Raw genomic sequence first — 23,965 nt, 5'->3', positions numbered from 1 at the left:
TTATTAGGTCCCATGGTCCCATATTAGGTGGCTGGGAGTGTGTGTGATGTATTCTTGAGAACACAGAAAGTCAAGAACAATAGTTTGATGAAAACTTCAAAGTTACACCTCAGATTTCCTCTTATAAAAAATAGATTTTATTCTGGAGCATGCATGTCTCCTTTTTCTTTTCTTTTTTTAACTGTGTTTTGAAATAGATTTTTACACTTTTCTATATTATATAGGACACCAAAGTATGTCTCACCTTACCTTAAATATTTGCTAATTAATACATAAAATAGCTTAATGAATTATTTTATTAGCACACCTGGCCATGTAGGATCATAATTGGAGGTGTCAACCATGTTAACTTGTGTAATACAACATTTAGAGCACCATATTTACATCTTTATGAATGCTAACCCAGTATTTGACATTAGAATGAATGATTTTTGGTCCCGAACCAGCAGATTTTGAAGGTTCATACAATGCCAGGGGAGGTGTGTTCCTCCTCCACACATTTGCTGTGCTTTCAGACACTTTGGGTAAAAGCACTCACAGACTGACAAGCTTTCAACAAACAGCGCATACGTCTCATCTGCTGGAGCTGTGTTTCAGTTGTGATACCTCAGGAGAGGCCATAAAATAGGGCTCTTTATTATCCGTGCTAGTGTGCCAAGATTTATCCCATTAAAGTCTGGAATGCCCTCACGTGGGAAACGGATTGGACGCGCACAGTCAATTTCTTTGTTTAGCCTGCTTCACGTGTGTGTGTTTGTGAGTGTGCCAGAGAGAGTGAGAGTGGGAGAGAGAGTCTGTTATGAGTGTATGTACGGATGCCCTGCTTTTTGTTTCCTCTGAGCTATTTTTGTCTGGACAGAACTGCAAGCTCTCTGTTTTGCGTGGTTAGCGGATGACCCCGTCTCCTCAGAGTGTGTGTGTGTGTGTGTGTGTGTTTGTGTGTTATCTTCTGATTTGCTGGCAGGCCACAGGCTTGTGAGGTTTGTCCTCACAAGACAGACGAGGATGAAAGAAAGAAGTGTTGGTTTCTCATAGTTGTTACTGACCTTAAGTGAAATATCAGTTGATGAGCTTACTCTAGAGGAATTTGATCAGTTTAAATGTCACAGGATTAGTTGATTCGAAGTTGATTCAAAGGCTTTTTCTCCTTGACAAGAATGATGTTTCTGAAAATTCAAACATTATGGGTGCTACTGAAATGTAAAAGTAGCCCATTGCAGTCAGTGGGACTCTAACCTCACTGCCTGTGTCACTCACTAAACCATGATCACACGTTAACTCACTTTTATTTTCCCCTCTTCCTTCTGTTTAGGGAAAAGCTGGCCGTGGCTCGCCTGCAGAGGGAAGTCGCACGGAGCAAGAGCGAAGGAACAATGGTAAAGTACAGTGGAGCCGCTCGTCCTCTATAATCTGCGCAAAGCCAAAAAAGCCACAGTATGCTCACTTCACACACACCCACACACACTGTCAAGCTCCGCCAAGCCTTCACATCGAAGTCAATCTTTAGTGTCTCAACACTTCATCAGTTGATCTTAAAGAACACAACTGCTTCCACAAGCTAGTACTTCCCAGCCATTTGGTACAATACCAAACAATACTAACTGTGCCAAAATCAAATATGGTCTAAAATTGTCAAAATGAATACTTACATACAAAAAAATCCATGCATTCAATGCCATCTTTCCGTTTTCAGTAATCTGTGATATGAAGAAACATTTGTGTTTAAAGTAAATTGGATTCATTTCAGCCATTTTGCAGAAACAACAGGTATTCAGATGCACGGCCAGGTTGTGTAACATTATAAAGCTGCAGCTGGGGCTTAATCTGTCAACACTGCATTGTGCTAAGCTTTACTCGGAATTGCTGATATTGTGCTTTCACCTCTTATTTAAGCGAACTTGTGCAAGCAGGGTAAAGAATTCAGAAGGTGGAGCTCTACATACATATACATATACATAAGCGAATATCTTTTTGTATCTTTGTGTATTTGTCTGTGTGACTGCGGTATGTGTAAGGGAGGTCAGAAAGTGAAAATTTGGAACACGTGATGAAGCGGAGCTCAGCTGATTGCAGCCTCCGAGCAGAGGCTCTAACCACAGGCCCAGCTGTTTGGCTGCACCCCAGTGACGCCTCTGATTCTCTTTATGGCAGCAGGCCTAAAGCAACAGCACACAAGGGCTGATACACGATGAGATTTTTCACACTATTTTGCGTGATTCTCTATTGATCCCTGAAGGAAGAATGCTTGTTTTTTCTTCCTGCCTCTCCTCGCAGTCGAATGGAGGTCAGATCACGGGGTCAGATACAGAACAGTGCCCGTGGAGCTGCGCAAGGGTTCAGTGTATTACCCAAGGGCACTTCAGCACAGCAGATTCTTGCTGTCATTCAGGCTTATTGTACACAGAGTAGGTGTACCAGACACATGTTAAACTGTAAGTTATGGGTGGATGGGGAAGGGAATCAACCATGCTAGTGGTTCTTGTGGAAAATTAGTTTAATGTGCATTAGTTTTGCATCAGTTCATGAATGTAAACGTTGATTATGACAGCGACTAATTCAGAGTAAAAGGAGATAAGTGTAGACAGTGATGGCTATCTCTTCCAGGACTTGTTTACATCAGATTTCTTGAACAGCAACATAAAAACAAACTCACATCTAACCCCTATTTACCCACTTTCACCCACTTCCCCGCCTCGCTGACCTCTCTGTGACTTCTCCAATACTGTCATTCCAGTTATGCATGTGTATGTGAAACGAGGAGGTTCGGTATTGATTTCCACAGTGGGTAGATAGACTGTAGATGAATGGAATGCGTGCATCCGCCAATGAACCCTACATATCATAGCATGACCGTCAAAGTCATGTGAGCAGCTAGAGGTGTATTCAGTACAGTAATGCATGTTGGATAGTGGGAATAAACATGGCTAAACTGATCAGTTAAGGTCACTTTCACACCTGTAGTTAGGTACACTTGGTCTAGAACAAAGAGGAAAAAAATGCATTGTAGCTTTGTATTTGTAGGTAATTTTGTGTTCACATTGACATATTAAAACTGAACGGACAGGAGTAAATGTTATGATTGAGATAAGCCATTGATCAGCAAGTCATGCTGCTAGAAACGGGGTAGTAGCTGTCGAATAGTGTGCACTCACTAAGTTTAACTGCCACAACAAAGATGTCTATTTTCTCTACTTGAACTTGTAGCATCCATGTTTTTATGATTACTAAATAATCTTATATGATAGGAGATGACTTCATTAATAGTTCCCACAATAAGAATTTGGATGGATTACAATTTAATAGAAGTTTAGACTCTGAATTAATAAAAAAAAAAGTCTTATATCTACTATGATACAATCCTGTGCTTCACATCGCATTCACACCACAAACAGATTGTACCAGAACTCGCTTTTCAGTCAGTCTTGTTGCAGTTGTTTGGTCCGCACCTCAGTTCCACTTTGCTCTCCATTTGTGATACCACTGAGGTCTTCTTCTGTTTGATCTGCTGCATGTGTACATAACCTAATTCAGTGTCCACAACTCAAGGCTACACCTCAGTGTGTCAGCACCTCTTCCTGTAACACCAACCTCGCATCCTCTGACCTCAACATAGCCCGAGAAAAATATATCACTCGCCACGCTGTGAGCGTCTACTGAAGGCCTCAGCTCTCACACTCACGCGAGTGGATGACATGCTAATTATTACTTTAGAGGGGTGGGTGGGTTGCTGTCTGCGCATGCACAGGGCAAAGAGAGAGAGAGAGGGATGAGTTATCTGTGCCAGACAGGAGGAGGGCGAGGGTGGGGGTGGAGGAAGAAAGAGAGGAGGGGGATATCACTAAGCTCCATTTGAAATTGGGATTATCCCCGTTGGAGTCCCCCTTGCACTCTCTCTCTGGCATTCCTGGGAGGCTTCGGAGCTCCGGCACGGTTCTTCAATAGAAATGAAAAAGAGACTGCTGCATCAAGGAGATAATTGTCAAAGTGCTGGCGGTGTGTAGTGGGAACTGATCACCAACCACAGCCTGTGCCCCACAGACCCCCACACCCTGACGCCCACTTCTGTGCCCACTCACTTCCCCCCAACCCCCATCTTTGCCTGCCAAGGGACTAACCTAGAGAGACAGATTAAAACAGCCACAGACTTTTGAAGTGGCTGTACCCCTCCTCTGTATCTGACGCCTCTCTTTAACAGCCTCTGTTCCCTGTCTTGGTCTTCCCTCTCTACATCCATTAGTGTCCTCTGTGTAACGCGATCAGAGAAACAGAGAGCGGCAGTGCCACCCTGTCGCAGTCCTGTGCTGGTTGCTTCTCCACGGGGACGTGTCATGCTGTACCGTTACTAGTGCTTTGTGTAGGCAAAGAATGTAAAAGGCATCTTTATATGATTGTGCAACACTGCTACAATTGTAAGCCTCAAGTCTTGCTTGCACACTTACACAGCCGTTAGTATAAATGAAACAGCATGAACAACACAGTTTACTGAGGAGCGTGTGTTTTAATTGGGTCTACTGTTGTAAAACACGATGGCTACTGGCAGTGCAGAAGCACAACACTCCTTTGTTATGGATCATTTGGGAGAATTGCATGAAACCTTTTGAATAATTTGCAGGGCAATCAGTGGTTAGGCTCATTGCATGAATCGCAGCATCTGCACCGTATTTCACCACAAATAGGGCCACACAAGATGCATTTGTTATTAGTCTGAAGTGATATGGTCTAATAACCACCAGCTCTGTCTGTCCTAGACCACCGTTTGTTTCTCAAACTTTATAGTAGGGCTTGGACATGGTGTTTTTGGCCTGCTCCACAGAGCGAGATCTTTAAAACTCTTACAAGAAAAACAGTGGTTTTCCCGTTAGGTGTTTGATAGAGCACAGGTCATGGTTTATTCAGTTTCTCTCCAACAAGCCTGCCCTGTCTGTCTCGAGTCAAACCGCTCATTCACAGCATTCGTCGCTGCTGTAGGTTTTCTCTGGAATTCTTCACACCCCAGCCCAGAGGCGTGGTGCAGGGCAGGGCTGCTCTCTGTCTCCCACTCTCTTTTGATGCCACTCTGAAGTGCAATCTAAGTCCGTCAGGGGCAGGATGCTGGGTTTCCTGTCAGGGAGAAAACAGAAGTGCACATGTATGCTCGTAAAGGCAGTGCTGACTGCTCTGCTGACGGGGCCGGGCTCTCCATTAAAAAGGCGTTTAAAACTGTTGGGTAAGATTATGACCACTGGAAACGGCTGTCTAAACAACATGTGAAAATAAACGTTCTCGCTTTGAGAGAAATTGGCTTTATTTTTCTTTGGGTTTTTCTGGACGCACTCTGATATCTGAGCTTAAACAGATATGAGTCTCATACACACGCTAGATTCAGACAGTTATTTCCCGGGATATTTTGGTTGATAACAGCGAAGTGTACATATGAACGATAAAGGGAAATGTTTTTGCCTCAACTTAATTGTGTAACTCACTTATTTAAAAATCTGATTTCTCCAGAGTATTTCATGTAGAAAATTAAGTTAAGATAAGAATGGAGCCGCTGTGAATATAAAATAGGAACGGGTGGCACAGTATGGTAAAATAGGCCCTGGAGCCAAGATAGGAATCAGCTATTTCTGTCCATGAAAACAGATTTCTCATGTGCTACAGTCTGCAAGATAGTATGTGACACAGTTTGTAAAACTGCATCAAGTAAAATTTACTTTGAAATTGGCTCTCCGAGAAGATTAAACTCCCTTCTTAACAAGTCATTTGGTGTTAAATCATTTAGTCCTTTAACAAATGAAACATCCTTGCTGGTAGGTTAAGTGATTTCACTTAACTTGCATCTGCTTGTTGCTGTTTCAGCTTTACATCTTTTTAAAGATAAATTTGACTGAGGCAAGGAGGACGGAGTTTGTATCCAGTCTCTGACCTGCAAAGAATTTTAACCATATCTAACCCATAATTTATTTTCCATGATCAATGAAAAAGATAACTGATAATGCAGACAGAGCCAAATCTTCCCATGTTGGACAAGAAAAGAAGCTGCGCAGGGACAGAAATTGATTGTCAGTTTTTAGCACAGTTCCAGTGGTGTGCTGTGAGTTATAGCTTCCACTTGACATAACCATGGTTTAATTAGTTTTAATTAGATCAAGGTATCATGGTTTATTTGACAATGATTAATTAATGTTTAAACTACCATAAAAAGCACTGTCAGGATGGAGATCTTTTGTAGTGCGCTTTCAGGAGATAAAGAAGGGGTTTTGAGGGGGCTCCCAGCTTTAAAAGGACAGGGAGAAAAGCTCCGGTCCTCATGGAGATCCACCGCTGAGGGAACATTTATAGAGTGTTTCTGACAGCTGTTGGGAGGATGTGTGACAGTGTGGAGGTTTGGGGACCAAGGGGGACTCAGGTGCTGTCTCTGCAGATTGGCCTTATCAGCCACGGACAGGGGCGAGGGCCGAGACGGGGTCCCCCCAGCGCCCAGCACATTCACCGGGTGACGAGCGCTGACAGCCAGACCCAAATCGCATCTCCACACCATCCCTTTCACCCACTCTCCAGAGTGTATTTTTGTGTGTGTGTGACTGAATGACTCGGAGAGCGTGGGTGGGGTGGGGGAGCTCCCATGGCAATGATAAATGGGCCACTCATATGATTTAGCATATTCCTGGGGTGTGTGTATTATTTGCTATAGTGCCCGCGGCTGTCTAAGAGAGAAGTGGTACACTCTAATGTAGTGGCTCTCCATGATAATTGAATTGATGGAGCCCTGGGGGACACAGAACGCAGATTTTTAGTGAATAAAACACTGTTTAAATTCAACCATAGTTCTATAACAAGTCATCTCAGGAAACATATGTTCCAGCGAATTTCCCCTTGTAAAGAAACACCTACATTTGCCCTTCTTTTAACTTTTTATCAGGCAATACTTTGAATGACATTTCATTTAAACACACTTTTTTATCTCTTCAACATAACTGCACACTTTGTCTTTCCTTGGTTTCGTCTGTAGCGCTTCTGACCTGGCATTTCACATACATTTTGTGTGCCATGCGGCCAGATCCTCCTCATGTTACTCTTTCATTTGAATTCAGGCTTGCTGACGAGCACACACACACACACACACACACACACACACACACACACACACACACACACACACACACACACACACACACACACACACAAACAGCCAAGTGGCATGTTTTATTTATGAATGAGGAACCTGTGCGGTGTATTGTGTCCCTGATGTTTGCTTTAGCAGCGAGCCAGAGATCCGCTCCCGGCCCTTTGATTAGGCAAAGAGCTGCAACTGAGGGGGTTTGTGTGTAATGAAGAGATTATTGAGCACCCCGAACTGTACCCCAAACCCTGCATGAACACACATACATGCATTTACAGTTGCAGATGGACAACCTACAGAATAGGAGCCACAGTGACGGCTGCGCACACATGCACTTAACCTGATAACATTGCACTGCAGCTTTTATTTAATGGGAGACAGCACTGCAAGCACAACAAGGAGAGGCAGAGGTCTCTAATTAATTTAGAGTCCTCTGTGGATCTTGGAGGGTATCAGGGGGGTTTGAGTCTTCTAGTAATACAGCTTGGATGAATACCATTACCATCTAATGCTGTCCAATTACAGAGGCCTGCTTCATTCCAGGCTCCACTGCAACTAATACAATTTTATACATATGACTCGATATGGACGGAATAAGGAGGAAGCACTCTGGGCTGCAATACAACCTAATGTAACAAAACTGCACGCACATAAATCAGGTGTTTGCTGTTTACTTTTATCCCGGATTTTTCATTTATTTCACTAAATTGAATGTATTGAAATCAATAGTATCTTGCAGCCTATTCAATCCCCAGCTTTACATGTTGATGGTGATAAATTCAGTCATATCTAGATGGATATAGTTTTTATCAACCAGGAAATTAAACCAGCCTTGCCTGTGACAGAGGTCAAATTTAATCCTGAAACACCCAATCTGGGCTTGTTTCAGATATATGGCTCAGTAGACCTGTATAAAATCCTGCGTAGGCCATTTTATAGATTACTTGGGCTATTCAATTTGATATTGCTTTTTTTCCAACCACTGTATTGTTTGTTAGAGCTGCCTTTGTTAGAGCTGTAACTGCCAGTTTTAGTCCAAGAAAATGTTGCCCTCCACAGGAGAAACAAGGTAGTGCATCCCATCCAGCCAGGACAATGATAGACACTTAAGTAAAAGGATTATGGCCTCAGTTGTTGGATTAACTAAAGTAAATGTTCTCACAGAAAGTTGCCAAGCGTGTTTTCACCACGTCCCATCTCATTGTTGACTTTGAGATATCTTCCCAGGGCACTGCTTAAGGCGTGTTGCCTTTGTAACTGCAGCTAAGGCTTTTGAAGAATATGCTTTCAATTAGCATACTCTTTACCACAGAAAAAAAAAGCCATGAAGTTGGTGTAGACAATAAACATTTCAACCGAGAAAAACTGTAATGTATTGCTTGGGATTTCTGGCCACATAAAGATATGGTAATGTTTGATTTAATGGCTTTAGGCCTTGTTAAATGGCTGAAATTATATATTGAACAAAAGCAATAGAGGGCTTTTTACTACAACATAGACCATAAATCCTGTGTTGTTATTGAGGTTGTTGGCAAGACTCTGTCAGCAGACACATAGTGGTCGGTAGTTTATGCCTGGGGCGTTAGTTAGGCCATGTGGGCAACAAAAATCAGGACTAAAGCTACTGTGCTTTTGTGAGAATTGGGGCCAACTTGCTCAACAATACTGTACACATTAATACATGTGGTGCCGCAAAGAAAAGGCCTTTGTGCTTGTTTGCATTGAGGTGGAATTCAGCTGAACTACTTGATGCTGGAGGTTGCACTTGTAATGAGCAGCTTTTTAGTGCCTTTCTGCCGTGTTTGTATCATTAAAAACCTATTTCCATACTTGTGGCTTAAGGAAAAACATTTTATTTACACTTTGCCAAGTAGATATTTTTAATATGCTTGCACATGCTATAGGAATGACCTCCTTTCCATGTTGGTTTTCTCCATCACTTGGCCCATTTTTCCTCAAAGAGTGATGGTGAAGAAGAGCCAGAAAGTCATTGGTTTTGGTCCAGATATATAGGTCCAGCTCTTGGCAGGGGGATGTACTACTTTATGCTTCTGTACTGCTGGATTTACAGCGTCCATTACTCCTGACAGGGGGAGCCTCCCTGTTGTGTAAAGAGCCGCTCCACATAGTAGCCATGAATTTATGGCCACAATGAGGACCAGAACTGGTTTTAATGGTGACTTGGGTTTAATATTCTCACTCCCTCGACCGATTCACCCTGTTAAAATCTGCTATTGTGACAGAATTCCTGCCAATTGACAATATACTGCAATAAAATATGGTTGCATTCAAGACAATATGGTCACAGTAAAAATGGCAATTTTCTAAAATGTTAGGTAATTTACAGGCGATTGTTTGGATATTTTCCTTTGCAATTTAACTGCATGGTCTCGCTTTAAATCATGGCTGCACATGTTGATGATACAAGGAGAAAAAAGAGAAACCTCATCTTGAAGTTAATGTTTTGTCTATTTACCAATTGCTGTCTGAGTACATTTTCCAATCAGTAGCCCTTATTTCATTCACACCACTAGATGTCCCCATAATGCTTGTCTGTGAAAAAGCACTTCACCATCTCTGTAGTCTCACACTGAATAATGACACACAATGATTGGTGCTTAACATGGAGAGGGAGACTTAAATACGACCTCTAGAGAAGAAAAGAAATGCTTTGCTTCCTCTTCTGGCATCACAGACTTTTTCTACAGTCTACAGTCTACAGTGGATCGATATATTCTTTATATAAATCTCACTTTTCAAGGCAGATGATGATATATAATCTTTTATCAAGAGCTGACAAGATAATCCTCTCCTGAATTTACAGCCAGAGAATGAGTTTTTTGCAGACAGCCTTACAGTCATAATTACTTAACACTTCAGAGAAAAATATCTACTGTTTGTAAAACCAAACAAATAAGATAAAGTGCACTTTAAATCCAAGTCTCTTATTCAGCAAAATATGCTGGGGGTTTGTAAAAGAAGCAACTTTTTCCATTTCCTTCCCCAGATGGCTATCCAGTTAGTCTCTTTCACCTCGAACCAATTTCCAGTTATTTCACAATCTTGTATTTTCAGCTGACAAGATAGTGACAGATGGTTGATCACTTAAACCTTCAGCTGAGAAAATGGAGCCAATTGCTTTGTCATAAATTGTCAGCGGCACAAGATTCCAGGTTGTGTGTAGCAACTGCGAGACTAAGAGAATGATCCTCGCTCATTTGCTCTGTCAGCTAAAATCCTTGGCCTTGCTGGTGGCGGTTGCTCAAAGCTCCTCTGCAACTTTGTCACTGAAAAACTCACTTGTGATGCCAAACTTCCCCCCTCTCAAGGAGGGAGTGTGCCAGCACACGGCCGCCGTCTTTGAAGTCGGGTTTGAGGCAAGAACGGTTCTGTCTTTTGGGAGCAGATGGCTGAGGCCATGAGACAGAGAAGAATCCAATTAACGACTAAAAAAAGAGCTTTCGTTTTGGAATTGTCTCTGGTGAAAAAGGACAGATAAAAATGGTTATGCGATCTGTGGAGACCTTGCACACCACAGACTTTGAAAGTGCCTCCTGAGGATGGTTGGGTTAACTCACACCAAACCAAGCTTCTGAGAAAAAAATCCATAACTCTTGGCTATAAAACAGCAATTAAATGAAGTAAAAAGCATGCGGAAGGGAAGGAAAGGCAAGGATGACTAGGCTTTACCTCAATGATCCTGTTGCGAGTTATAGATAGTTATAGTTAATTCTGTGCCTTAGCTGCAAAGTTCTTCTACCTGCCTTTAGCTTGTGAATTCAAAATATAGTTAAGTTAGTTAGTAAGTCAAGTGAGGCTGTATTCACTCATAAAAAACTACTTTCTTGCAAAGTTACCAAGCAACAGCACTGTAAAAATAAATCACATAAGAACAGAGCACAGTTTGTCTGTCCAGGAAGTACCATTGTTGAGCATATTCTTACTATAGCTAACTATGGAAAATGTGAATGTTTGAGGACCTTGATGCCGTTAAACTGGAACACTTAATGTGGTAGCACGGCAGTGAAATTAAAAGTAAGAGTGCAGAGAAAGATTGAGGTGTGCGAGACGAAGTTTGGTGATGTTGTTTGACATTTAGTGTGAACTTTGTCGTAGCGACAGAAGGAATGGGAGGTTCATTATGAACATCTCAAAGTAACAACAAACTGCAAAGGTAATGCCATTCTGACAGCTTAAATGTCATCACGACCCTGTTCTCTTTTTTGCTTTCACCGCTAAGGCATGAAAAGTATGACTCGGATTGGATTTTTTGGACCAGGACGACCTGTGTTGGATACTAGGCAAAGGAGCATGTTTGGGGATTTTTTTTTATCACTAATGATGATCATGATGTTGAAACCTTTTCCCAGGAGGGTCAGAGATCAGGGACAGCAGGAAACATGGCATGTCAGGGAGTCAGGTACCTGCACTCCAGGACTATAAATATGGCATATGACTTAGGGATGATCTTTTCTGAGCCTTTAGGCCACACACCACCGAGAGTTAACCGTTCTTATTTTTGCGTCCACAGCGAGAAAAGCTGATCCACGAGCTAGAGGAAGAGCGACGTTTGCGACTGGAGAGCGAGAAGCGTCTCCGGGAAGTGACAGAGGAGTCCGAGCTGGGACGGGCGCAGATGGTCTCACTGCAGCAGCAATTCTCCAGGTAAAAGGACCTGAAAGTCAAGAGTGTATTGAACATTATTGTTGGGCCACAGTGACCCTTAAGTCCTGTTTTCTTAAGGGGTAATACTTGACCATAATGGAGAGAGCAAATGTTTTGATTTGTTATGATATTGACATCATGACATCCAATATATGCCCTCTGTGTAGGTATATTTATGCTTATGGTACTTGAGTATTTTAATGTGAAGTTACTTTATAAGGGTTCTCCACTACAGTTAAGATAGAAATTATACTTTTTACTGCACTATATTTAATCACTTGTTACTTTACAACAACAGGAAAATGGAGCTTACATATTAATGCATCAGTTATAATCCTCCAATAATATAATTTATGTAACTGTCAGGGCTTTAGAAATACTGAGGTCAAGAGTCCAAGTTCCCTAAGTACCACCACAGTTTCAGGATTTATCATTTACAGGAAGTGATTTAAAAACAAGAATAGTAATTAATACTCATGTAAAAGCTGTTTTGTTCACAGTATATAACCCACAAAATCACAAATATCACTGAAAAGTTGTGTCATTCCAGCATCAGCCTAACATTTCTTCTGACATTTAAACTGTGTTAGTGACCAAACAGATGACGGGGTAACACATAAATGCTGTACGTAAGCAATATTACGCACGAGAAGGGCTCATGTGACAAAATGTGACATGTCGGGATCACACCGGCAGAGCATCAGCTTAGAACAGCAATTAGACAGATAAACAAAAATAATGGACGTTTTCCAGCCAATTAGAATCAAATATTCACTTCAGGCCGCAATATAAGTCATGATAATGGACATTACAAGCTAGATAAAAGCAGCATCATATCATTCCCCATCTCTCTCCCCGCATTTCCTGTCATCTGTGTACTTTCTGCAAATGAAGGCATTAAAATGTGTTAAAGAATAGATCTAATAAACACTTTGACATTTTGTGTCAAACGTGGAACAGACATATCAAAAACAGGGACAATAACGGGGTATGTGGCATACTCTCACAGAAGTTGTGTTTTTTCTAAAAAGTTTCATTTCTTTTCAATAAAAGAATTTTTGGCAGCAATTTCCTGCAATCAGCCCTTTGTCTTAGAAGAATCAATATGGTGTTCTTGCTGTAGCCATTTCTTCATTTCTTTGTCCTTGCCATTTCGTCTGAGTACTTCAGCGATATTTCTTTTGGTCACTTGACCTTGTCATCGGCAAAAAGATGGGCTGATGCATTACTTCAGTGTTGAAAACGGAAAACTTATAAAGCATGAAGTGCTCAAACATTGCTCTTGTCATAACTTCAGTAACCTCTCTTTCATGAACTCGTCCTCCACCTCGCGGCCGCTGAGGTGTGACAGAGTGGGACAGCAGCTGAAGAGTAGGAGCCGAGTTGATGTCTTAATTAGACGATCGGCATTCAGTGCTTTACTTATCCAACACACACACACACACACATACACACAAAAATAGTCCAGAGGATTTCACATTTACTGCTTATCTTCTCATTAAGTTAGTGGAGAAAATCCTGTACATTTTAATGGTCCCAGTGTTATAGAGCAGATGAGGGCAGAGTCACTGCCAGGGGAAGAATTAAATATTTAAGAGCCATTCCAAAGATTTATCGCATATTTGAAATGTTCCATTGATGCCTCCGAATTTAACTCAGTGGTGTTTCCCACTTATGTTAAGCTTCCTGACATCCCTTTTATAAAAGCAATTCCCTGCACATTCCAGTCCAGACACAACAAGACAGTTTACAGTTGTCTAGAGAGCAACTCAGCTTTTACCACAAGGGTTAAGTTTCTTGTTCAAGGGTCCTTTAGCAGCAGTTTTTACAGGCATTTACACCCAATTTTCCTTTGTTTCATATGTCAGTAGCAGTCCATACGAAATATGACCTTTGAAAAAATGGTTTATAGGTAGTTTCCAGTTGGTATAGCATGACTTCCTGTTTTAGCCGTAAATCATCATGAAATCCTGTATAAACCTGTCTGAACAAATTTCATATTTCTAGCACAGCTGGCTGCACCTGTCCACGTCTTCTGTTTGGGCTTTCATTTATTATTTATCTCTCTGTCTGACCTGTGTGTAAACTTATTGTGTTCCCTGCACACGTTGCCAGAAAAATTTGATAATATTTGTGTCGATACAGTACACTCCCTCCTCGAGTAAGACTCTTAAAAGGTGACGGATGTAGTGAATTGGAAGATAGCAGAGCAGCAATATGAGAGTCAGTGTCTTGCAGCCAGAACAAGAGAATGTACTGCAATTCTATTAGGTGGGAAATATATAAAGCTTATCCCTGATTGGGTCCTGCACAGGTCCCCACAGAGACAGATGAATTTGTCGCCATGGCAGGGGTCGCCCAGATGGATGGTTCTCATTGGGTGCCAGGCTGCTGCTGGTGCTATACCAATATAGACAAAGATTCCATTATGTCCTCAAAAAGTGCTTATCGAAAGGGGGGGCATTCACCCAACCTCGCCACCTCGCTAGTTGTTGTCATTCCAGCAGCGTTGCTCATTGTCATCATGCTGGATTGCTGTAATTTCCGTGTGCCGCGTCGTCTTTTGTGACTCCTGGGGGAACACAAGGTTCAGCTGCTTTCCTTCCGCAAGCTACAAAGATATCTCCCTCCGCCTCCACACAAACAAACTAACAGGATTTCAGTCTCACTGTCAAGGTCTTAATCTTTGTTTAAGCATTGCTGAGTGCTCGTCTGTATGGGAATGAGCGAGTGTACTAAGCAAGTAGTGCCAGTGTGTGTGTGTGTGTGTGTGTGTGTGTGTGTGTGTGTGTGTGTGTGTGTGTGTGTGTGTGTGTGTGTCTGTATGTGTGTGTGTGTGTGTGTGTGTAGAGTGTGTTTACACGTACCTGGCCCTTCAGTGGATTAACATGTTTACATGGTAGCCAAACTCGGTGGCTCTGTGCCCTGGTGGCAGATGGGACATCAGCAAGGTCACTTTAATTAGGGACTTACAAGCCAGCAAAAAAAGGAAAAGAAAATTATAATTCGGTCACCAGGCTACTGGCAAGTGTCTTCCCATGAACCTTTGCCCCACTTGCATCTGCTGCTTACTCTGCTGTTTTCATTTATTGGCTTAAGGCTGTACCTCGGCAACATGCACATGCACTGCTTCACACGAATGCATGCTTACTGTCAACCAACAGATGATAGTTATTTGCATCTTGGCTGCTTGTGTTCTTTGAGACTTCCATATCCATATCTCCTGAACAATTTATAATTATTTGTTGCGCATTATGGGAATAGAAACCTGAGTTCATCAATGTGTCTTTCAAGATAACACCCGCAAATCATGTTAAGTGGACATCCAATCTTTTAAATAGACTGGGATCTGTTTGACCTCAGGCAGCAATTGATTTGCGTATTGCTAATTAATTGAGGTTGTGCTTTGAATCATGAAGATGGAAGTGAATCCAGGCTAGTAGCGGGTGTACCATTTTGAATGATAAAAGCTTGCCAAATGTTATAGCAAAGATATCAAACGCTATGCAAATTTGCGTTTTAAATGGATTTTTCAAACCTTGCCAGAATAAGGTCCAGTCATATTTGACTAAATGCATTTTATTATAGCTTGCTGCTTTTATGGTTTTTTGCACCAGGAGACAGAGGTGTTCTGTGATGATATGAGACACAGGTAATGAGCTTGTTAGAGTTGCACTTTATGGTATCACACACAGAAACACACAGGCATATCAACACCAAACAGAAAAGACCCGACACTTCTGGAGCCAGATGACCTCCAGGGAATCTCGGGCTTCTTACAGCCTTTGTTTGTGTGTGTGTGTGTTTGTCTATGAACGCCCCTGCAACGCTCACACTTTTTTGGCAGTGGTTGAATGTAAGCAGGAATTGCCAAAAACTGGAACAACTGGCTTTTCTCCTCTGAAAAGCCCAATTTGCCTTGTGTTTTCACGGCTGAGATCAAAAAGTCTGCATTCCTCAAGTGACTGGCCATTTAGTTCCAGACATAGGTGTACACACACATACTTATATCCACTCCTCCACACACATACACCCTCCCCCAACCAGTTGGATTCTTAGCCTGGTGTGGGTCACATGCACAGCCCCTCCTGACTTGGGTCAACCCCCCAAGGCTTCACCACCACAAGCATAGCCTGCCGTCATTAAACTCCAACGGATTAGTGGGAGACTCCAGCCCACAACCCAACAGCCTCCTTGGCCCACCCTGGACGTCCCACAATTCCATATGGGCAAGACATGAGAAGAATGAAGGAGAGAAAAGATGGGGACATGACTGGAAGCAGCACTTAAGATTCTGTCTTCATGTCCTTCAACGAATGAGAGCAGAAAATGAAATTAATTGTTGAGACAGAACTGTAATCCATCAAGTTCATTTGGATGTCTATCCAGCAAGGACACTCTGAGGCCTTGTCCACACCCCCTCTCCTTCCTGTGTTACAACACTCAGACAGGATGACCGGTGAGCAGACACGAACATGGGGGCCACTGGGGGCCCTACGGGGCCTGAAGATGAGGGAGGCAGTTTTCAGGTAATGAGCAGTGCAGCAATTTTGATTTTGATTCAGGACGGGACTAACTTTTTCAGTCTTTCCAGGCATGGTTTCACTCCACTGCTTTTTGTTATACTTACCACACTTATCCTCTTAAAGACTTTATTGTAGTCATTCCTCTGCCTGCAATGGAGATTAGACACTTCTAGAAAGGGAAAAGGAGAGGCCCCTTTGTTGACTGCTGCTCACACACTCCTTGGCGTACACAGAGGTACGATATTTTGACGCTTGTGCTGCTTGGTTATTCTCACATTTATATGTCTATTTTTTATCACTCTTTAAGGCATTCAAGGTAAACCAGTTTGCTAAAGATAGTTTGGAAAGAAATAACTTCTGACTTCATTTTGCTTGGCCACCAGATGACAGTCATTGTCACCCAGATCACATGTGATCTCGTTAGCTAGGGCGTTTACAGCCGACACGGTCCACTTGACTTTGAATCATTGGTGTCTTTAAGGGCCCCTCTTTGTGGCAGGATATGGGAGACTTACGGCTAGACTAACAACAACAGCAGACGATGACTGGTGCCTGCAGATTTACAGCTCAGCAGCGTATTCTTTCTGCACATTACTCAGTGTGTGAGAACATGTGCGCATATACGAGGTGTGTGTATATGTCAGAGGCCGATGATGTAAACAGGCGAGAATGGCTGTGTTTCTCAAGTCTGGACGTGTTGTTTGGACAGTCACGCTCAGGTTGAGATCCCTCCACGGTCCGCAGAGTAAAGTTTTACAACTGTGTGTGTGTGTGTTTACTGTATGCATTCATGTGCTACTCTCATTACCACAGCACTACTCTGGACCGCACAGCTGGACCGGCAAAGGCTAATACACTCAGGGAGGGAGCTGAGTGATTGCACTCTGTTTGCAGATCAATGCCCTCTCTTCTAATCATCCAAGCATCCAGCCACGCCTGGACCAAGTGTTTTAATTTGGCGCATTTGAAATGGCCCCCCTGCACGCCTGCAGGATTTAGCCGGATGAATCAGGCCCCTGTTCGAGACGACACATCTGGGGTCATTAACAGGATGGAGGGGGGTCAGTCTTTTGAAGTTACTTCCTTACTCTTGCCCAATGGGGACGAGGGCTGTTAAATAGATAATAGGTGTCTGGACTATTTTGGGAGCACCCCATATTTAGAGGATTTATTGGTCCATTTCAGCCCCTCTCTTTAACTCCCAAATTTTAACAGGGAATTATGTCTGATTTAACTTAATTTGGGTTATTCTACTCGATCACTTGCACTTAATGACCAGCCTATAAGAGAGCTTTGGTACCAATCTCCCATTTTTAAAAAAAAGGCACAATCTGTTCACTTACTAAGCACCACACTGGGTTTGTGTGTCAAAGTCTGACCTATAACTTACTTGTAACACTTGTTACACTTGTATACACGCACTCCACCCCGCTAACTTCCGCCTTGGATTAAACATGCTGTTATGATGTTTATACAGTAGGCATGCTGAAAGAGGTCAGATTACAAGCTTTTGCAGAAGTAGGGCATCCATCCTCACATCATGATAGCTCGCCTGTTCTGTTTGGCTTGTGAAGCTGGTGTTCACAAATTGTAGCCTAAAGCCAAACAGCATGGAAATCAAACTGACCTCATGGTTGCAGTATAGATTTAGTTGTCTGGCAGCTGCTCATAGTTGACACATATACATGGCGGCTGCTATTATGCTCTATGCATCATGTTTTATGAGCTAATTCTAAATCCGTACATTATACAAGCAACAAAAAGGACATTTTAACAGAAAATGCCTGTCACATATTTCTTTAAGGGGTCAGTTCACCCACCTGCCTCTGAGAGTTCCTCTGCCTCTGTAGTACAACGGAAGTGAATGGAACCTTTGTTTAATGCTGCTTACTGCATTAAACAATTACATTTACCAGCAGCATTTCTGTCCTGAATCACCATCATATCATCAATCTTCAGATTTTACTATACAATTTATACTGTGGTAGTCATCCCTTTTATATCTCTGTCTGCACAAAATCAGATATACAACCAGAGCTGCAGCTACTAGAATTAGAATTCCATAGTTCCCAATTTGACGTCTTTAAATAGCTTTTTTGTCCAGCCAACAGTCCAAATCTCAAATATATTGAATTAACTAAGGACTTCAAAGATTAATCGATTATGAAAATAGTTACCAATTAATTTTCTGTCGAACAACTCAACTCTTCAGCTTTACACACAACTTGACATTTGGTTTTATCTGCATCATCTGCCCCTACTCTCTATCCTGACCCACTTCCTACTCCATCTTCCCAGTTCCCAAATGGTCCTGCTTGGGGGCCACTGAGCATCCCGGTGTAAGTAATGGACTCCATGCTGTCATTATGACTAAGGTTTCCCACTGGGATGTCTTCCTCAGTCTGTATCTCTGTCTCACATGTGGAGCACACATGCCTGTGACCCATTGGGAGATACAAGCAAAGGCTCCAGTGAGATGCTCTTGAGGACCAATGGCTTCCTCATTGCTAACTGCTTCCTTTGGCCAGGGGTGAACATGTGGGACGGGCATCATGAATTTGTACTAAATCCTTCCAAATGCAGTGGGACTGCTAGAGGGATGAAACAGGAAGAACCTAAATCTGGTTTTCCTCCATATGTCACTTTTAATTCACGCTCTTTACAGACTAGTCCTCAATTGCACCCAGTTGGCACTGCACTTCTGGTGAAATCATTGTGATAATCTTGGAAAGAAGCAGTGTTTAGTTTTCAAACGTATTCAGAGAGAGTTGCTTCTCTTTCAATTCATTTCTTATATTTTCAGTTACAAATGAAATGGTATTTAAGATAAAAGAGGTCAATATGTAGGTAATTTGTATGAATCCTTTAATCTTAAGTGTCTTTTGACTTTGACCTTAGCTGTTAAATAGGAATTTAACACCAAAAAACAACCAAAAACTGCTTTTTCACAGCAGTTGGTCAACAAATATTAGAATGAAATATGACTGTCAGGACATACTAAATGCTCTGGCCTTTTTGATCTCTTTTTCTTTGGCATGTGTGTCTTGTTGATAAGGTTAAAGGTCGCTGACGAGAGTCACCGTTCATGAGGGCAAGGACCTTTGTAATGGAACCCCGCTGTTACGTGCATGACTTATGTCCATGACTTTTACAGCTCTGAACTGTCCGCACAGCTCAAAACTGGACCAAACCTTTTACCAAAGTTTAGTTCAAGCAAGTTTGCTCTCCTTCATTTAGGTCATGTCTAAGAAAGGGTCTCCTTGCATGTTTTCTGCAAAACAGCCCTAAGAGGATAAGAGTGGCTTAGCGTTGGGTTAAGCTGGGCAATCACCCGGTGGGCGTACATAAGTGATTTGCTGGAAAGGAGTCTGAGAAGAAGAATGGAATATCGTCATGCCAAAATGGACAGTTTTGCAGGGCGTCGGTGAGGTCATGTAAGCCGTCGATGCAGCAGTCACGCAAGGGCCCCCGATGGCCTCGATTCCGCCTCACAACCAGGTGATTGTTCTCCCTATCATTTCAGCAGCTTTAGGATTTTCCAATCATTCCCTGGTCAAATCTGATTAGAGGGTCTCGGTCGAACTTTAGCCTCTGACAGCGCTGATAAAGTGAGAGTGTGTCCAGTCAGACAGAGTCAGAAACAGAGCTAAGCTGAGGCATCTTCACTGCATTTTGTGTGGCTGAAACTTAAACAAGTTATCATGGATTTTAAGTCTTAGATAAAAGAAAAGCAACAAAACAAAAGAGTGTGTATAGGTCGGGTTTTTATTTTTAATTATAGACACAGTGCAGCTAATATGCTGCTGCCAAGGAATGCTGGCAGCCCAAATATCCAACCGTTGCAGGGGGCGATCAAAAACTCCTGCTTGGTCCGAGCCGTGAAACATGCAAAGATACAGGCAGTCATTGGCAGGAGAGTGATAACTAAAATAAACAAACGAGCATTTGGAGAGAAGATTGTTAGAACAACAAGCTAGAAATATGAGATGGCATGCAGAGATCTCTGATCATGCAGCGAGTGTCCTGGCATGCAGCCTCTGTGTTAGCTTTTCTTGCACTGAAAGTGTTGATTTTAGTGAGGCCAAAGCTTCTTAATCACCACTGTAGAAAGACTACATGCACACAAACTGGCTGACAGAACAGGGGAATCCCTATCCTTAGTTGTGCTTCATCCAAGCAAGTCCATCCCTGATTCCCGTCTGATCCGAGACTACCGGTCTGTTTGCCTCTCAGCAGGGGCCCTTCTCCTTTGGAGAGGGCTTAACATGGGACATATGGGAAAGTCTTTGCCTGCCAGATCACTGTCTTTGCACAGGGCCAGTGTCGGATAATGACACACTGGAGACACGGCAAGTAGAAAATGAGAACAGGAGATCTGCTGTCAGGCTGACTCGGTAACCCTGACTGACCATGCTGTCTGTCGATTGAGCGAAAAGCACTCAGGCTTATATGATGACTGCATGGCCTATTTTAGCCTACAGACCCACATTTCAGCAATAGTGTCTGGGTCACTTTATAGCGTTGTCAGAGCAGAGTGCTGGGTGTGCATTCGGATGTCTCTACATATGGAACTCAGGGATGTATGCACAGTGTTTCTGGCTTTTTTCCGAAAAAATGGCGGTATTAAAAATGGAGAAAAACTCAAGATGGGGTAAGTTTTGAGCTAACCTTGTCAGCTTTTGAGATAGGTTTGGAGTCCTTTGATCATTTTCTGGTCTGTGAAGGAATTTGTCATTGAAGGTTAGAGCTGTGTAAAGCCTCTGCAGTTTCAATGAATAGAAAGACTTTTGAATAAAACACCAGTTCGTTTGAAGTCTTTTTGTGACTTTTGACAGCTAAATGATACAAAGAAGAAGAGAGAGGAAGTTTTTCATATGTTAACTCCAGGTTTGTCAACCAGTCAGCGTGCGACAACACAATGCATTTCACCTCTAATTGCCCCGGTGTGTTCTGATGATGCATCACTTTGTTCACCTCCACAGCTCACCGTCACAAGTTCTTTACGGCCGGCAAGCATGTGTGTATTTTGTGTGTGTGTCTTGTGTGTTTGGGTGAGAGGTAGAGGGTTAGCCTGAAGATCGTCAGACCTCAGGCTAAAAATTGATTGGAGCCTTAATTGTATTTCTTGGACTGCTGACGAACACCACGTTTGAAATTCAGCTGGTGCGGCTCGAGGGTCAAGAAAGTCAGAATTTGCTTTTCGCCTCCGCATACGCCTCCTTCAAAACACAACACACATTCGTCCTTTCTTCTCTCTCTCCTTCCTTGAATGATGTTTTCAATAGGTCATTGGCAAGCACTTGGAGATTAATCACACTATCACACTGAGCAAGATCGTGTTTTTTATGTAAAATAATGCTCTGTCATCTGAGAGTTATATTCCATCCATCATAAGCATTTAGCTGACTCTCTCTCACATATAAATCAGTTTAAGGGGGCTGAATTTACAGTAATGACAAATTACACTGTTTATTTTTTGGGATGTTTTGCTGGACACTTGTCCCGTTCTGTTCTTAGCAGGATTTACTGCTTTGGAAACTGATTATTTAAATGGACTTTTTAAAGCTTTTGGAACCACATTACCTCATAATTAGCTCTCTCACAAATACTTTCGAATGAATTAGTGGTGCTTTGATTGAAAAGAAGCGTTGTTAAATAGCGTTATAAGCACTTTGTTGGTATTTGTAATCAGTGCAACATCGATAGTGATTACTTGGAAGTAATTGTCCAAAGCATTCTTATTTGTGTTGTTGTTCTAAATGAGTTGGCAAGGAAAATGAGATGATAACTAGTAGTTCAGGCAGAACCCTGTATTCAATACATGATAGTGTACTTCACTACAAAGCTCGAAACATTATATTTGGAGTGGATGGAGTCGCTGTTGATGTTCCATTTCTCAATCTGTACTTAAAATGTTTTTTTGAACAGCTTGAAGATTTTCTGATGGCTACAGGTGTGAAAACAGCAACTACAGAGAAGAGAGTTCAGAGGAGTTTATTCTTTATTTTTTGACCAGAACAGAATAAATCTTTCTTCCAAATGGACATTGAATTTTTGTCCACATTAAGTATCTCCAGTCCCTCAGCACCACCTCTAAACTTCAAAGTCTTTCAGTGGTCTGTCCCTGCCATCAAAAGCACCAAAGTCTGTCCAGTGAGATGCCACACATCTGCGCCTTCTGTGACAGGAAACTTTGAAATGGAAGCGGTATGGAAAGCAAGGCAACTTCAGAGCTCTGGGTCTGTTTAGAAACACAAAGGGTCTCTTTCAGGTGTGCAAGAATGCCACAGACCCCTTTAAAACAGCTTTAGCTGAAGCACTGCATCCAGACCCTTCCCTGCTTCCCCCTTCCCTCCACCTCCTCCTGCCACATGAGGAAACAGGCAGACCAAGGCATCAAAGTGTTTCTTACCATCCTGTCACTCTGTATTGCGAAGGTCATTGAGGTCTTGTCAGTCACAGCGAGCATGCTGGGAAGTTTGTCTGGAAGTTATGCAGCTACAAAAACAAATGTTGATATCATTCGCTTCATTTTACATTGATTGCTCCCCTTGCTCATTTGGCACATGTTTTCATTCATACCGCTTTAGAATGATTTTGCCTCCATCTGTTGGCTTGCCTAATGATGTTTCCGCTATTTCTCATTTCAGGTTTAATTTTAAAACTCACACATTTACATATTTACCCTGCATGTGCTGGCAGCTTGTTTTTGATTTCGTAGTGGACCAAAACAACAAAACAGTTACATGCAATAAGCAATATGTGACTTTTCCTCTAAGGCAGAGAGCAACGATGATCCATAAACAGTGTGTCTAGTGCTATATTCCAGTCCCAGTGCTATATATCTATTTTTCCCTGGAAAAAAAGTTATTTAGCCACACTTACCTCTGGTTTAAAGATATTCCCATATTGTATTGAAATAAATTGATTTGTCACTTTTGGCTACCATCTTTTTAGGATTAGAAATTTGGGAAATGGGTTTAAAACCTTTTATTTATTGTGCAGTAGAAAGTAGAAGACAGAAGAGTCTGAGAGGTCTCTACCTTTAAACAAGACGCAAGTGTTGTTAAATGACCTTCTGAGTTTTTCAAAGACGGCCAGGGATTCACCTTTCAGAAAAATAGATGCCCAGCTCTATGACCCGAATGTCATGATAATACACAAGAGGCACACGCTGTGCCTATATCTGTAGGTGGTCACCTGCCCAAATCCCCTCAGGCCAACAACTACCTCTAGTTGCTATGCTGATCATGCCTGTCAGCTAGTCCTTGACCCGGTGTCAGCGTCTCTGGACTCCAAAGCTGTCTCTGTCACGTCCTCTTTGCTCTATAGGTTGTGCTGATTAAGGCCAGCATTTAAAGCAGGAACTGGAGCAATCTGCCACCAGCTCTGCCTGCCTGCCTGCCTGCCTTGTCGACTGTTCAGTCAGCAACTAGCGGCCTGATTACAGCCGGCTTTATGGCTCAGCCTAGACAGATGGTGTGGCTAGTACCGTCCTCCCCTACCCTGCCTGCCTGAGCTCATTCTTACCCACTGTCATACAACAGCCAGGGCTGATCAGAAAAGCACTACCAGGAAATTATTATTTAGCAAAGCATGTATTAAACAAATGCACACCATAGTTGGTATGATAGTCAAATTCTTCTTCTTCAGACAGTGAACATTTTATTTT

At 42.4% G+C, this 23,965-nt stretch overlaps 1 protein-coding gene across 7 annotated transcripts in view; it reads left to right on the top strand.

Annotated features, from left to right (window-relative positions):
- Nucleotides 1-23,965, top strand: part of LOC127378569 (nck-associated protein 5) — a 130,396-nt gene that overhangs the window by 65,582 nt on the left and 40,849 nt on the right. For all 7 annotated transcript variants that reach the window (XM_051427516.1, XM_051427517.1, XM_051427518.1 and 4 more), the window contains 2 exons: nt 1,313-1,376; nt 11,634-11,767. In XM_051427516.1, the coding sequence (XP_051283476.1) occupies nt 1,313-1,376; nt 11,634-11,767 (198 nt within the window). The remainder of the gene's footprint in view (nt 1-1,312; nt 1,377-11,633; nt 11,768-23,965) is intronic.

The sequence above is a fragment of the Dicentrarchus labrax genome, unplaced genomic scaffold (assembly GCF_905237075.1).
Source record: "Dicentrarchus labrax unplaced genomic scaffold, dlabrax2021, whole genome shotgun sequence".
Classification (NCBI taxonomy): Eukaryota; Metazoa; Chordata; class Actinopteri; family Moronidae; genus Dicentrarchus; species Dicentrarchus labrax.
Note: the sequence above shows the minus strand (reverse complement) of the source record. Positions and strands in the feature narration are given on the sequence as shown.